This window comes from Pholis gunnellus, assembly GCF_910591455.1.
Source record: "Pholis gunnellus genome assembly, chromosome: 19".
Classification (NCBI taxonomy): Eukaryota; Metazoa; Chordata; class Actinopteri; order Perciformes; family Pholidae; genus Pholis; species Pholis gunnellus.
In genome coordinates, this window is record NC_136546.1 from 10,154,211 (window position 1) to 10,169,832 (window position 15,622).

General features: G+C 42.1%; 1 protein-coding gene across 1 annotated transcript in view; it reads left to right on the plus strand.

Annotated features, from left to right (window-relative positions):
- Window positions 1-739: 739 nt before the first annotated feature.
- The window catches only part of gphnb (gephyrin b), a gene marked incomplete at both ends in the record, with an annotated part of 57,895 nt that continues 43,012 nt past the window's right edge, over window positions 740-15,622 (plus strand). The window contains 6 exons of the mRNA XM_079180681.1: window positions 740-776; window positions 878-956; window positions 8,980-9,037; window positions 9,142-9,234; window positions 12,930-13,024; window positions 13,448-13,514. Coding sequence (XP_079036807.1) covers window positions 740-776; window positions 878-956; window positions 8,980-9,037; window positions 9,142-9,234; window positions 12,930-13,024; window positions 13,448-13,514 — 429 coding nt within the window. The remainder of the gene's footprint in view (window positions 777-877; window positions 957-8,979; window positions 9,038-9,141; window positions 9,235-12,929; window positions 13,025-13,447; window positions 13,515-15,622) is intronic.

Genomic DNA, 15,622 nt, shown 5'->3' on the forward strand with positions numbered 1-15,622 from the left:
GTCTCACTCCATCCGTCACTCTATCCGTCCGTGATCACCAGGATGACTCATGTGGCTCGCACCTGCTCTGCAGTCGAGGGGCTTTTATAGGAAGAGGTTGGAGACGATGAAGGTGTGACTTCACGTAGGCTCAGTGTGATCAAACAGTGTGCAGGGCGGAGGTGGTGTCAGTGCTTTATTCACATTGTGGCCATATTTGATTGGCAACATGATGAGAAGACAATGTAGCAGTTGCACCAGACATGATTGTTTTATATACAGTCAGGTTCGCCTGCCTTATCGCAGTTGCAACTGACAAGTGGGGCTGCAACAAATGAGAACATCCTATCCTCCCTAATTTAGACACAGTGGATGAGCGCTGTACTGTATATGTCCAGGATACAGATCATTTTCACTTCAAAATATAAGACTGAATACAGAAACGGCACCGAATTATTCAGAGATGTGAGCGATCGGAGCGCCTTGGATGTTTTTTTTATCTAGTTTTCATCATCTTATCAAGACGAAAGATCATTTTGGTGTGTTTCGTCATTTTCTTCATCTGATGATCCGTTCAGTCACCCACCTTGAGAAATGACACGTGGCCATCTATTACACCGTTTAGAAAATTAGAAAACAGCGATTCTCGGTCTTGAAAAGCGAGTGAGTTAGCTGGCAGGAGAGTAAAGGATTTTTGGGAAGAAAAGCATTTCAGTTTTTGGATAGTATGCTACCTTTTTCCTTGTAATTAGTCACAATTATGAGAAAGAATCATTTGCAGCGAATCGTTGTCCTCGGTAAATGATGAAGTTGTGCTAAAAACCTTGCATTTCATTTTAGATTGCTTATCAGTTTGTGTGCTAATTTAGCTTTCTTGTGTTTCTCTCTGTCTTTCCAGTGAGTGACAGCTGTTTTCGGAACCTTGCAGAGGATCGCAGTGGCGTCAACCTCAAAGATCTCATCCATGATCCCTCCCTGTGAGTATTGGCCTTTTCATTACAACTCAACCTACAGAGATGATGAAAGAAAAGATCAGGCAACACCTTCATACACACTATCATTTATTCAAGAGTCCTTTAACTAACCTGAAATCCACGACACTTAAAACAGGCTCTCTGCGGGTGTTTGCTCTTGTGTGTGCAAGCTGTCTTCTTCTTGTGAAACTAAGAAACTAAAAATATCTCTTCAACACAACATGCCAGGGCTCGGTGTCGCCCTATGGAGAGAGATTCCCAGCGTGCATGGCAACAACAAAAGAGCTGCAGCACTCTTCTGTTTAAGGATGACTCTCAGTAGCTGGAGGAAGTCATTATTTGCTCAAAGGACCTAAAGGAGGTGAAATCAACACTTGGTTCCATTAACAGGGATGTGATCGGTGACACGTAGGAAAGCAATAATCTCCATCACAACTGAACTTCAAGTGTATGTCAAAACAAACTAAAATACTGGAAAAGGGTATTGCGCCAAATGCATTAAAACATTGTTTTTGCACCTTGGATTGAGACCAAGCCAAGACCAGACCACTGCGACGCCCACACTACATGACATAGTCACGATAAAATGAGGGAAATGCAAACCCCTCAAATTGAGATCCATATTCCATAAAACACCCAGAGAACACACATGAAGATTACTCTTCATTCACCTCTTTTATTGCCACATATGCTCTATACGTGTGTATGGATAAGTGTACATGAGAAATGTCTTGGTAAAATAATCAAAAGGCATTGCAGAGGTAATTAATGTGTGTGTGTGTGTGTGGGGGGGAATTTTAGTTTGTTTCCTCAAAGCAATCACAGTAATGATGTTAACAATAAAATGAGACGATGCACAGGCAGTTTAGTGATATCCCCGCAGTTGTGGTCTTGACCGGCCTTGAAATAAAATCCAGAGTCCTCTTTGTCTGAGAGCGAGTAAAAATGCGGTCGATTCAGCGATGAGACCTTCTAAAAGAGCTTCTCGGAAACGAGAGCGATCGCGAGTACCTTTCTCCAACCATACATAAACATAGAAGTGACTGACAATTGGAAATTCTTTAACTTTAAACCAAAGTAAACAGTCTCCAGTTCCACGAGTGCGAAGGTAATAACAAAGGGCAAGCTATTCACCAAAAACACTTATTACACATAGCATCCCACGATGTAATAAGACACGTGGCCAAAAGTATAATGCCCAATATAATCTGGTCTACTGCTTCCACTGAATATTTCCACCATAGCAGCCCACAGCAGAAAGGAATGAGGTAGTGTTTTATGTCCGTTTTGATGTCTCTAAGAGTTATAAGTCGAGCTCGAGCTTTTATATCGCTGCACATATCACACGTTGCTTTTTTCGAAATGCCGCTTCAGCCTGTACGAACTGTGCCCTTTAACATGCAACCTCAGACACGCTTCTCTAGACAAACCTAGTCATTCTCCATACAGCCATTGATTTGCTGTCGCTCCCCTGCTCCTCTGTCAAAATATCACACCAGTCAATATCACTCGAGTGTCACCAGTCGTCGTCGTCCCCCCCCCCCCCCCCCCGCTATGGGACCCTGGACTTGATCCATGCTTGTCATGTCCTTTACGGTATGTTTATTTTGAGGCTGATGTGTAATATGTATGTGTCAAGTCTGTGTGACACAGAGAGGGAGTGCGAGGAGGCTTGTGCCATGTCATGTGCGTCACGCTAGACAGAGCGCCAGAGAGTGATTATCCACCGCATGCTTATTTGTACAGTATGCTGGAGGGAAGCTTTGGAGTTGTTTAGTATTGGGGTTTTTTTTTTTTTCGTGTGTATTAATCCATGTATGTGTTTCTTGTGTTTCTTACGTGAGATGTCAGGTCATCTCGCGTAAAACCTTTCAAATCCCAACAGACCAGCATTGATTTTTTTTCGTGAGATCATTATTACGATGCTTTTTTTACACACGTGTAGTTGTGCTTGTGTAGTCTGCTTTACATAGCGCTATCCAGAAGTATCTGCAAAGTCACAAAATATTCATACTAAACATTCCAGGAAACAAGATTTAATGTTTATGTTTAGGCAACTCAAAGCACTTGATCTTGGTTAAGAATAAAAAAGTCAATGCTGACTGGAAGCACGAGACATGATGAATTTACTTTGGCGTAAAATTGCTTCACTTTGTACACCCACCCCAAGAAGCTCTAGTATTAAAAGTGCTTTGCAAGAGTAAAATACGTTTCTTAGCAAGAGTGCAACAAAAGACACGTAAGCAGGATTTTATTTGGGGTATTTTTAATCAAAAATAATCTTTTGAGTGAATCTTTGGATGTAGTCTATGTCACTATATTGTCGCGCAGCTAAAATGTCTCTTAGAAAATTAATGATGGGGAACAAGGGAAACATATTTTAGTTTGTTTTTGACGTTAACCTAACCAAGTAGTTTTTGTTACCTAAACATAACATTGTAATTGTGTTGCATTTTCTTTGGTTTCAATTTACAATGTTAATCCAGTGTTTAAAACTGCGACGGTAATCCGGGAGAGAAATGACGTTTCTCTCTAAACATATTTGAGAATGCAGTTTAGTTTTATGGGAACGTCATCTTGAAGGGACAGGGTGGCATGACATATTCTAATCTCCACCCTCGTTAGGATTCATGAGTTCCAAATTGAAGAAATATAAGAAGTGAATTAACATAATTTAATATTTGGATACAAATCAAGGCAAGGACTGCACTGGTGGCATACTAAGGGGCTTTAGATTCCATTTTAATGTCGCCACTATAATAGTTATAGAGAACTCTTGTTGTTTCCTATGGCTAAAATCAACTTATCATCAATTTTGCACTCTCCTGATGGAGAAAACGTTTGTTGACAGTTGATAAAAGGTTCAGTTGCAGCCAACTTATTTTGGTTGGCAAGTTTATGGATGTAATGCTTGTTGACAACGGTCTTATCTTTGGGAAATGAATGGACTTCCAGTGATAGTTGCTGGTATAGCTCAGTGCAGATGCAGAGTTAAAGGCTCTGCAAGGCACTTTGGATGAAGGTGTTGTATACGAGTTAACTGAGAGAGTTGATCTTGGATTAAACAGGGTGCTGTTAAACACTTGAATTGGACATTCAGACCGACAGTCGGTGTAAGTGTCCACACGTCTGCTCTGCTGTGTTGCGGTGATGGCAGCCGATGCAGACGGGCTCTGGCTGACCTCCTCCTCCGGCCTGAGATCCTCCGTGTCACGCCGCACCACGAGTCAGCAGCTCCATCAGGTTGACCAGCCGGAATGCTGTGCCCTCAATGTGCCACCCTGCTGTGACAGAGATACATAGACAGAAAGAGAGAGAGGGGGGGTCACAGCAGGACACATAACATAAACTATAATCACAGGCACCCAAACTTACACACACACACACACACGTTGGCACATGCAATCAATCAGTCTGCCCAGTTTGGCATTCAGGAGTATCCTGAGGTGTGTCAGGTGGAGAGAAAAATGATATGTGGCAAAGAAAGAGAGAGAGAGAGAGAGAGAGAGAGAGAGAGAGAGAGAGAGAGAGTAGCAGAGGAGGGTGAAACAAATGATACTCAGACTCAAGGACACACAAATGAGTTAGGGGTGGATGTGTGTGTGTACATGTGGGTATCCTTGTGTCTGTATTAGTTTTTTGAATGCATCTTTACCTTTCCAATGTGAGCGTGTGTGTGTGTGTGTGTGTGTGTGTGTGTGTGTGTGTGTGTGTGTGTGTGTGTGTGTGTGTGTCTGTAGGTGTTTATGTTTATATGTTGAAGGCTGAGTGAGTTTTCCTCCCGGGCTGTTAAGCCAACTCTCTGCCCTTCAGCGACTTGTTGTAACAACCTTTGTCAATTTTACAAATTGTCACGGCTAAGAATAGCCAGGAGTCAATCAGATGGGTGACAGTGGGTTCAATTTCAGTCAGGACACACACACACACACACACACACAGACACACACACACACACTTAAACCTGTACTGCCAGAGACCCTGTGCCATTAAGAATCATAATAAGTATGAAACATTTTTACTTGGATCAACTTTGTTGTCGCAAACATATTTGTGATCAATATGTGACTCAGTTGTGTGACAGTAAAGTCTCAATGAATCTGAGGCTCCACCTGGGCAAATGTGTCGTTTTACACATACAAGCAGTGCTCGTTCCGCCACAGATGTTAACTTTGCTGTTTGAGTAGATATATGAAGTCAGTTGGATATGTGGAGTAGCCACAATGGTTTAGAAAGACAAAATGAAATGGGAGAGAGACTGTCAGCAATGGCAGATCTGAACCAGGATGACATTTATTCTGTAAATAAATAGAACGCTTGTGGGGTGGAGTGGTCTGCAGAATATTTGAAAGTGTGTGTGTGTGTGTGTGTGTGTGTGTTTCTGAGGCAGTGTGCGTGTTGTTCAGTGGCTGTGAGTGGAGTCATGAGAGTGGAACCCCTTGCTGAGCACTCAGAGCTCTCATCACGGTAGGGGTTTGAAGAGGTGGGCTAGTCCACTCCTCCTCCTCCTCCTCCATCCTTCTCTCTATCAGCTAACATGTTGAGAGGTGACCCCTTGAGAGCTTTCCTACATATGGACGAACCAACAACTCGGCTGCAATGCTCCTACTGGGAGTGTGGAGATCCTCTCCTCCCTGGGCCGAGTGTGTATGTAAGAAAGCAAGGGAAAGAAAGAGAGAGTGAGATTGAGTGCCCTGTACAAAGAGCTTGTATTATTAATGAAATCACCCTGGCAGATGGGTCTTATCTTGGAAGTGTCCCACAACCACAGAGATTTGCAGCTGGCTCACATACACACACACTTTTCCTCTCTTGTTAAGTGTGCCCCTGACAGTCTATCCCTCTTTTTCCTCACTCTTTTCACTCCGTGCCTCTTTCTCTCTCTCTCTCTCATCCCGTCTTTCTCTCTTTATCCTCCTCTCTATGCTCGTCTTTTATTCATAGAAAGATTTGGCCAAGGCGTCCAGGCTTTCAGGCCAAAAACTACTGCCATGCTCTCCCCCCCTCACACCCCCCCCCCCATCTTCCATTCCTTCCTCCGCCCGCATCAGGATTTGTCCACACCTCGAGCAAAAAGCCTTTATTCCAGGCTGACTACCTCCGGCCTGCAGTTTGAGGAAGAGCTTTATATGTCGTAACCCCCTGCAGTAGAAAGAGACATAGATGGGTGTTGGAGATTAAAATGTTGCAGGCCCTTTCCCCTCTAATAGGCTTCCCTCAATTCAGAGCACATCCACCAAAATACAGCTAAGCGCTCTATCTGCAAAGAAGCCAGTCATGCTGAAACACACATTTATGCACATACTCATATATGTACCTATTCGCATATATGCATACACACACTTAACTGTATCTGCATGCATGTAGACACACATGCACAAAGATCGCCAGCTGTAATTGAACCATGGAAGACGCAGACCATATCACGGTCGTGAATGAATTCCAAATGCGTCGCAGTTAATTTCCTGTTGCCATGTATGTGGATGACATCAACGGACAGGAAGTAAACATGGACCCAAGCAGTTGTCTAGCATTGCAATTCTGTTGAAGCGGTCCATATATGGTATACCAACTTTCTTTCGCTATTTTTTTCATGGATGTAGCTACATAGCTAGTAGCTAGCTAGCTATGTAGCTACATAGCTAGTAGCTAGCTAGCTATGTAGTACAATTACAACTACATTCCTATTCTGCCGACAAAGCTCTGATTGATTTGACATTATTAGAGAGGTGCTGATTAAACTGTTATTTTGGAGGCTGTAGCTTGTGCTGCTAATGAACTGTATTGTGTTACATTGACAGGTGTTCCCATTATTTTGTCCAACTCGTTTGCTTAAATGAGAGTCGGCTAAATATAGAAACACTTCGCTGTATAACCCATAATGTACACATGTATATACATACACAAGAAAACACACACAACATATATAGTATACCTACAGTGATACATGCTGTATATTCACATGTATATTAAACTGACACACACACAATGTAGAATTATACACACACATACATAGCACACATGTTACACACATGTATCACTGTGTGCACACTACATGTGGTGTGTATAGTATACACATAGCGATACAATGCAGTACACACAAACACATATATTGTTTGTCAAAATACATCCACAAGAATACTGTACACATTCACATATACTGCAGCTGTTATACACTGTATAAGTCTGCATGCCCATGTGTCTGTACTACATTTTGGGTTTATAGACATGGGCATACATGCACACATGATTACACACATTACATCATGCCTCAACGATATTTCACGAACATGCAACAGAGTCAAAAATGTCCAGTCAACAGCATATTGCTGCCGTCGCACAGAATTGGCATCCCCGATAGTGACAAAAAAAATAAATAAATGAAAACACAAACCCGGCACACACAAAACCCTCCACACGCTCACGATGAACAACACAGCAACTAGAGGCTTCAGGCAGGAGGGGTTGCCTAGGAAACGGTGGGAAGGAACCCTAGTTATTTGTGTTGAGCATATTTTCATTTGGGCTGAAACAGAGAGGCATAAAAACCCCAGGAGAGGGAGAGGTGATTTGTCCTGACAGCTCCTTTACTCTCCCGAGGTGTAACACAGACACACACAAACTCATAAACAGACAAAATGCACATGCGTGCACACAATCACACACACATGCCCCCCCCCCCCCCCCCCCCCCCCCCCCCCCCGACCACAGCGCACATCAAGAGAAGTAAATCACTCGTGCCATCACATGTCAGCAGGGGGAGTGTGTGTGTGTGTGTGTAGATGTTGTGTGTGGGTGCACAAGTTATTGGATGCTCTGAGAAGCCCTGCATGTGCAGTGTTTCATGAAAAAGTACTCCTTAAATGATTCTCTCAGACTTTCTCTCCGCCTCTGTTGTCAGAACCTGCATGCATGCTCGCTGCAGTATTCTGGCGTTTCCTTGCTTGCTTGGCGTGTCTCCCTTGCTTGCTCCGTTGCACCGTTTGAAAACTGAGCAGAGCCGATGTGAGCTGGTGAATGATGCTTCCGGGGTGCAGGATTTTTTTTGTTAACTCGGTGTGTGAGGAGCGGGAGCTTGTGTGTGGATAAAGGCATCTGAAATGCAGAAAAAACAGCAGATGCTTTAATGTTCACGGAGTTCATTGGGAATTTGTCTGAGGGAGGGCCTCATGTCATTTAAGCGGCTGACGCGAGGGGGAAACATGATGCAGTAGTCTCCCAAAAATAGCGCTCCTTAAAAAAAAAGAAAAGGGTTACATAAGGGGTGTCTGTGCAGAGGCTTCACCTTGAGCCTGGGGTTGTTCTTTTTGGGGTGTCGTGCCCAGTGTGGCCACAGGAGGTCGCCATGGATCGCTGTTCAGCAGCCGCAGCAGCTGCTGCTCTGTCCTTGTCAGAGCTCCCTCTTCAGTAGGCCGTCCTGTGGAAAATCCTTTCAGGAGGGGATGTTCAAGGGCATTCTCTCTCTCTCTCTCCTCCTTACTTGCTGTTATATTCCTATGTCTCTCTCTCGTTCCTGTTTCACTCGACTGTCTTTCTCTCTCTCGTACTTTTCATACTTGAAGTCTTTTATCATCTGTTCTCTTTTCTCTCCACCATCAGTGACTTCACAAGCCTGCATTCTCTTAAATGACAGATGTACGGTTACTTTAAAGTCTTGATTTTGAGGTGCATGTTTGGGTCTTTTGTTGAGGAGTGTTTCCTGCTGTAGTTCTCTGAGAAATATAGAGGTGAGCCCACAATATCCCAGGGCTGTTACCGAATGCGCTGATCCACTTGGATAGTCCACGTATGGCAGCAGGACAGTGGATATGGACAGAAGAGACTTTCCTTCAACTGGTCATGCTGAGTTTAAGCTCTCCACTTCTGCTTGTTAAAGAAAACTCTGACCTCTGACGAGGTCCATAGTTCCCTAGCTGACCTTTTTAACCTCCCTGTGAAACGGTAGCAAGACAATATATAGGATTTTAATAAAGTATCTAATACATTAATAACTGTATCTGTAATCTAATGGCTTTCTTACCTTTCTCAGGTTGGGGGGTATGATCACGGCCTACAAGATAGTGCCAGATGAGATAGACGAAATCAAGGTACCTGTCTGTTTACGTGCTGTTTCTGTCTTTCTGTCGTTTTATCCATAATAATGAGTTACGCAATTACAAATAATTGTGTGTGTGTGTGTGTGTGTGAACAGGAGACACTGGTGGATTGGTGCGATGAAAAGGAACTTAACCTTATCCTCACTACCGGAGGCACCGGCTTCGCTCCGAGAGACGTCACACCAGAGGTGGGTTTTCTGGCAGCGAGCATGGCATTCATTTGCGTTTTATTGTTTGTAGTATTTTGTAAGGATGTAAATTGTATAATGAAGCTTAAGAGTTGTATTAAAAATACAGCCAGGAACATGTTACATAACAATCAACAAGGACAACTTGGGGTGAAATATGTTTTGGTAAGAGGTCAAGGGTCGGGAAGTGATATACAACGGCGATAGAGCGATGATGATACTGTGTACTGATAATAATGTGTCAGAGGGAAAGGCAGTTGAACGTTAGATCCCTCCTGTTACTTCACTCAGAGAACCTCAGCCTGTTTCTGCTGATTACACACATGTGTTGCGCCACTGATTAACACAGTGTAATCAGCCCCATGGCCACATGGGAAATAAAGAGGAAGAAGTTAGATCCTTATTGATTCACTTTTTTGAAAAAGATATGGGATCATGTAGCAAGCAATTCAAAATAATGGGTGTCGGGTGTCTGGTGATAGTATAATAAATAAACTTCGGGAGAGGAGGTCTACACACACAATGTCAGGTTTCCTAATCTTTATTGGACTGACACAAATTATCTTACACTTGGAATCAGATTAAGTAAATATTTCAGATTTCAACCTCGGATTATAAAGGTTAAGTACACCGTTCTTATCCAATAAGGTCATGGGGATTTTTCAGTATTAATACTGCAATCACCTCAACTTTTGTACTATAACTCGTATGTATATACTCGCCATATTCATTGTTTCTACCCCACCAGTTCAGTAAAAGGGGAAACTATAGGACACGTATTTTAAAGTTACATAAATACAGTATGTACTAAGTGGGGGAAAAAAAGAATGAGTACGCGATTTGAAACGAAGTGTCTGTTTCAGAAAATACAAAGTTTTAAAGTGTGTGAAGACTTTCATAAAGGCAGTATACTACTCTATATACAGTAGATGTAAGGATCTACGATTTGTCTTTCTCATCTCTTCCTTATGTCACACACACTTGTTAACCACAGAACTTTGATTAAAACCGTTTTGGGTTGCATGTACTCAGCCTACCTCACTCTCACACACAGACACACACACACACACACTCACATACAAGCAATTTGGCAGGGGATGAGCTGTGGTTCTGAGCACTATCATTGGTCCTCATCAATCATGGTAGACAGCAGCAGCCTTCCTGGAAGAGGGAAGACACGTACGAACTGTAGTCACTGATAATACCTGCTATCTGATTCAACCCTGTATGCTGGAGACAAGGACATCTCTCTGTCTGTCTCTGTGTGTTTGAAGGCTGTACAAGACACATATGACTGTGTTCTGTTTCGCTGAAAGCAGGAGAGAAGTAAGATGTCTTTACTCTTTACATTATTTGTGAGATGGGATATCATTACAGCTAAACCAGCGGGGATACATTTGGTTTTCGTAGGTGGGGGTTTTGTCCATTTCACTCTATTTGCAGGAACATAAGCAGCGCAAATGTAGCTGAGTTACCTTTTATCTCAACATCTTAATGGCTTGGAGCCTGGTTTGTCGTCCTGCTATACTTCAGTGCTAACGACTATTAGGAATTCATAGTAATTATGTATTCTACTCCATTACTACCACGCGTCTCCTTTTCTCTCAGAACTGTATGAGACTTGTGCTTGTTCGCTCGTTACGTTTGCAGCAGATATTTTTGGTGTTTTACTTTGCCATGAGTTACATTTTTCTTTAATATTCTCGATTACTTGCTTTCTTCAAGTACATTGATTCCTGGTGATTCATGGCTCTAGAAGCATGAAGGATGTATGGGCTCAAAAATGTACCGGGACTGAAGTTTACCTAGAAATGCATGCTTTGCGTCAGATCACTGATGGTGAATGAAACACCGAAATAAATAGATAAATAAAAGCACTTCCTACTTTCATGTTGCATGCTTGCAGAGAAAATGCAATAAAGAAATGTATTAGAATTACTCCCCCTTTTCTTACCTGCATCATACACATTATTAAGATTTCTTTTCTTACAATTAGACAAAAGCAGAATATTACCCAAAACATACAGTCCGTCTTTTATACTTTGTCTGAATGCATGCCTGTTGTATCAAACAATTTCATCTTCCTCTTCTCCCAATCAAAAACTTTGCATGATGAGGTATGAATCCAGCCTCACCCCTACCCTCTCTCTCCCTCCTTCCTTCTTGCTTCTATCTTACCCCTCCTCCGTCCCTCCCACACTCCTTCCCTTCTCCTCTCCCCTCTCCCCTCTCTCCATCTCCATCCTCTCCTGAGTCCAAGCCCACGATGCTCATCAGTGGCTCCTCATCCCTTTGAAGTCTTTTCTCTCCCCTCTCCCTCGCTAATGGTGCGTTTTGAAGTGTCATTCAACTCAAGGGCACCCAACACACACAGCTGGAGGAGAAGGCACTATCTTCTCTGCTATCTTATCTGTCGAGAACGTGCCGTATCAACTGCAGTCCGACACATGTATACACACTCACGCATACAAACAAATGCATTTGTTCACGTGTCCCCTGCAAAGATGGTGAAATTGGCAACACCACCACCGCTGGAAACCATATAAAACAGGCTGTAGGATCAATGAATTCAACATTAAACTTTTTTTTATTGCACTGGCTGACCAAGAAAAAGACATTTTCCTCTAGTGATTCCAAAGATTTGATCAATCTTGATTGCTAATGGGGGATGCAGATGGGGAGGGGACAGGTCAGATAAGGATTTTCCGGTCTTCAGACAATCAGAAGATGGATCATGCGAGAGGGATTTTAAATCAATATTTGAAGGGCAGTCCATATGTTTTTAGTCAAGACATGCATTCCGGAGGTGTGTGACGATTATCAGTATTTCTTGGTCATCTGCCAGACTGTTACAGACTTACTTCTTTACTTACCAATATTTTTTTAATGAGGTATTACTCTTAAGAGTTGATTTCCTGTAGTGTCGTAATTGTTGTCAAGTAAGTTCTGTTGTTTTTCTCTATTGTTGTAGTCACTCTGGATTACAGCCTTGGCTGTCACATGCTTTTGACAAATGACATAAAGGGAATTGGTCAAAATACAAGTTGGAGAAACGTATCAATATATAATGCGTTAAATGTTAAAGGTCTTTTTCACCATACAACAGGAGTACCCAGAGACACAATATGTCAAGCAAATTGCTCCTATAACCATATTCGCTTGATAACATGCTGCTGGACCCAATGGAATAAAGAATGTTCAGTTGTTCCATTGGATTTTTTTATTGACATTTATAGAGTCACAACGAAAACATTTATATCAGAAATAGTCAAATTATATCAGACATCAGTCTGTCAAGTCAATTTAAATATGTTCCCTTTATCCAAAGTAGCTGTAATAGTAGCAGTAGTAGTATTAGTAGTGGTTGTTAGTTGTGTACAAAGTGTATTTCATTTTGTCAGTAGCTTTTATAAGCATGAGCAACTGCTGTTCATCATATGGTTCCATCCATCTCTCCATATGAAACTGTCCTGTACTTTTTAAATTTGATTACATATGAACAGCACTACGGGAAGAAGCGGCGACAATATTCTGAGTTAAAATGCCTTCCTCTCTACACTATAGAGTTTACATTAGTAGTATTCATGTAGTACTTTTTGAATAAATTGTTTTAAAAAAGATACTTAAGATAGACACATGCTTAGTTAGACTATGATCCCACTAATGACCCTCCTCCTTTTCTCTCTTCTCTCCAGGCCACTAAGGAGGTGATAGAGCGCGAGGCTCCAGGGATGTCTCTGGCGATGCTGATGGGATCTCTCAACGTTACGCCACTAGGCATGCTCTCCAGGTCAGAAGCACACACCCTCACATCCCACACACAACTAAAGCACACTTACTTTTTTTTCACATCATTTTCAACGTATTAATTTAAGCCACAGTGCACAGGATTAAACATATACTGTATAAGCATAGACAAACACAGAAATCCACACATAACACACATAACATGCAGAACGTGCTAATGTGGTGACTTCACAGTCGAATCACTGGTCTACTACTGGTAGTTATTCCAATAGAGTCTTATAGATAAATAATATACATTGTGTTCGTTAGAGGGGACCATCCCACCTTTTAATGTAAGACAAAATGGTGAGTTAGTTAATGTAGTGCCTGTGATGAAGTGCACCGAATCAAAGCATTAAGGTGGTGGTAGAGGCAAATATCCCTTTTTTCCGCTGTATTCATATAAACTTTCTCCGGTGCGTTGCAGACCTGTGTGTGGTATCCGAGGGAAGACGCTCATCATTAACTTACCAGGAAGCAAGAAAGGCTCCCAGGTAGGAAACACAAGATATGACCTTTCTCCAGTGGATGATAGCGTTAAGTAGTTAGTCAAACGATTAGAAAGAAACAAATTCATCCGCTGACAGATCGGGGGCTGTGCTTGTTGTTGCGATTCAAATAACTGCACATTTGGGTCGAGGGTTAGAACTTCTGTCCCCACGTTGAAGTGTCCTTGAGCAAGACACGATACACCTGATGGTTAGGCCAGTGACTTGCATGGTCGCCTGCCGCCATCAGTGAGTGAATGAGAGGCAAATTGTAAGGCGCTTTGGATAAAAGCACCACATGCTGTCCATAAAGAAAGTGAACACAAAACCTCCTTTTTTGTATTGGGACAGTTTCAGATCCCAGTGAATGGATCTTTAACAGTTTAACACTTTTACCATTTGTTAAAAAAATGCCCTCAAGACAAAGTATTGAATTGAGGGATACGTAGAAAACCTTTGGCTCTGTGTCAGTACTGCAACTAGTGCAGCTATGACCTGTTTGTATGGACGGCATTAGCTTAGCATTGTGCTGCTAATGTGACTGCGTGTGCGAATGTCAACTGCAGATCGTTTGTGATGCATAAATGAATCTACATGCAGTCATTATAGGTGTGTGTGTATGGATCTGAGTGTGTGCCTTTGTGTGCATTCACTTCAATGATTGATCAATGATGTCTACAGTATAGAATATTTGTGTTTGTTATTTATTGGTACATTTGTAAGTTTCTGTGTTTTGATGCATTTCTATCTGGACAGAGGTATCGCTGCAGGGTGCGTGTGTGTGTGTGTGTGTGTGTGTCCACCCACTGCTGTCTCCGTGTCCCCCTCCATCTGTCTCCCTCTCTGCTGTGCTGACCCGCACATCTGTCTCTGTCTCGTTACGCGCCCGCTTCTCCTGATCGATTTTAGTATTTCTTTTAATCAATTACGCCACCTCTCCCCCATCTGCTGCCATATTAGTGTCTCCCTCATCAACCCCCAGTTAAAGTTAACGGCACAAGCCGCCCATTGCAGGCTTTTATTACGATGATCTCCCGTCATAAAGGTACCGGTGAAGTCCAGCTGAACCAGTCGGACGAAGGGCCTTGTGTCAGAGTGTCCAGCATGTGTTGTGTCTTTGGCCTAATTTACACTGCAGATAAAGTCTTTCTCATATGCTGTCAGATAGTGAACAATCACACTTTTGTGTATTGTATATGTCCTGTTTATTTGCATTTTGTCCATATTGTGATGATATCTTAGTTTTCACCTTTTGTAGATGATTTCAGTGAGGATTATTTTTAGCCTCAGAGGTGGTGGTCTGGAATATCTCCAGTGTTACCTGCATAACCGATCTATACACATCATGACTTTGAATGGAAGCTTTTAATGTTCTATTCGTGCTTTCATGAATACATGAATCCTTGTTTATTAAGAAATTGTTTTTAAATGAAAATGTAAAGGGTTCTCCAGTGATTTCATATTGTACTTTTGTTAAGTTCCGGCACTTACAAGAGACAGATCAAAAATGAAAAGTCAAGTCGAAGCAGTAGAAGAAGAGATATTCTGACATTTAGTTGTGGGTCAAGCTTTGCAAATACTGGATCCTACATTTCCCATAATGCTACACTAATATTGCATTTTGTTAAACCTCCCCCGCCTGGTAAATGCCTACATCTTTCAAACTCCACACCCCAACTTCAGACTTTCTGTTTAAGATTTGAAAAGTCCAATCTGAGATAACCCTGATGTGCACCTTTAAAGCATTTTTAATTTGTCTTAGTAGCTGAAATATAACAGATATTAAAAAGGCTTCAAATTGGTCAAACTGCAGTTTAATGTTCTACAAATGAAATTACAAAGTTGGTTAAATGAAACAGAATATTACTGTTGCAGTCTATGAAACATGCTCACTTTCACCTTTGATAAAAGATAAGAAAGAAAGACTTCGTTTCTATTCTTGGACATCACATGAGGACCTGCAGCTGTAATGTTGCTGCCAGGTGGTGTCTACATTTCCACGCACAGGAATGACATTCATTCCCACCTGCAACAATGATGTTTCTTCCTGTGCTTATGACATATATATATACCGGCACTGATGCATTTGTTACCTGTAACCAAGCATAGTTCTC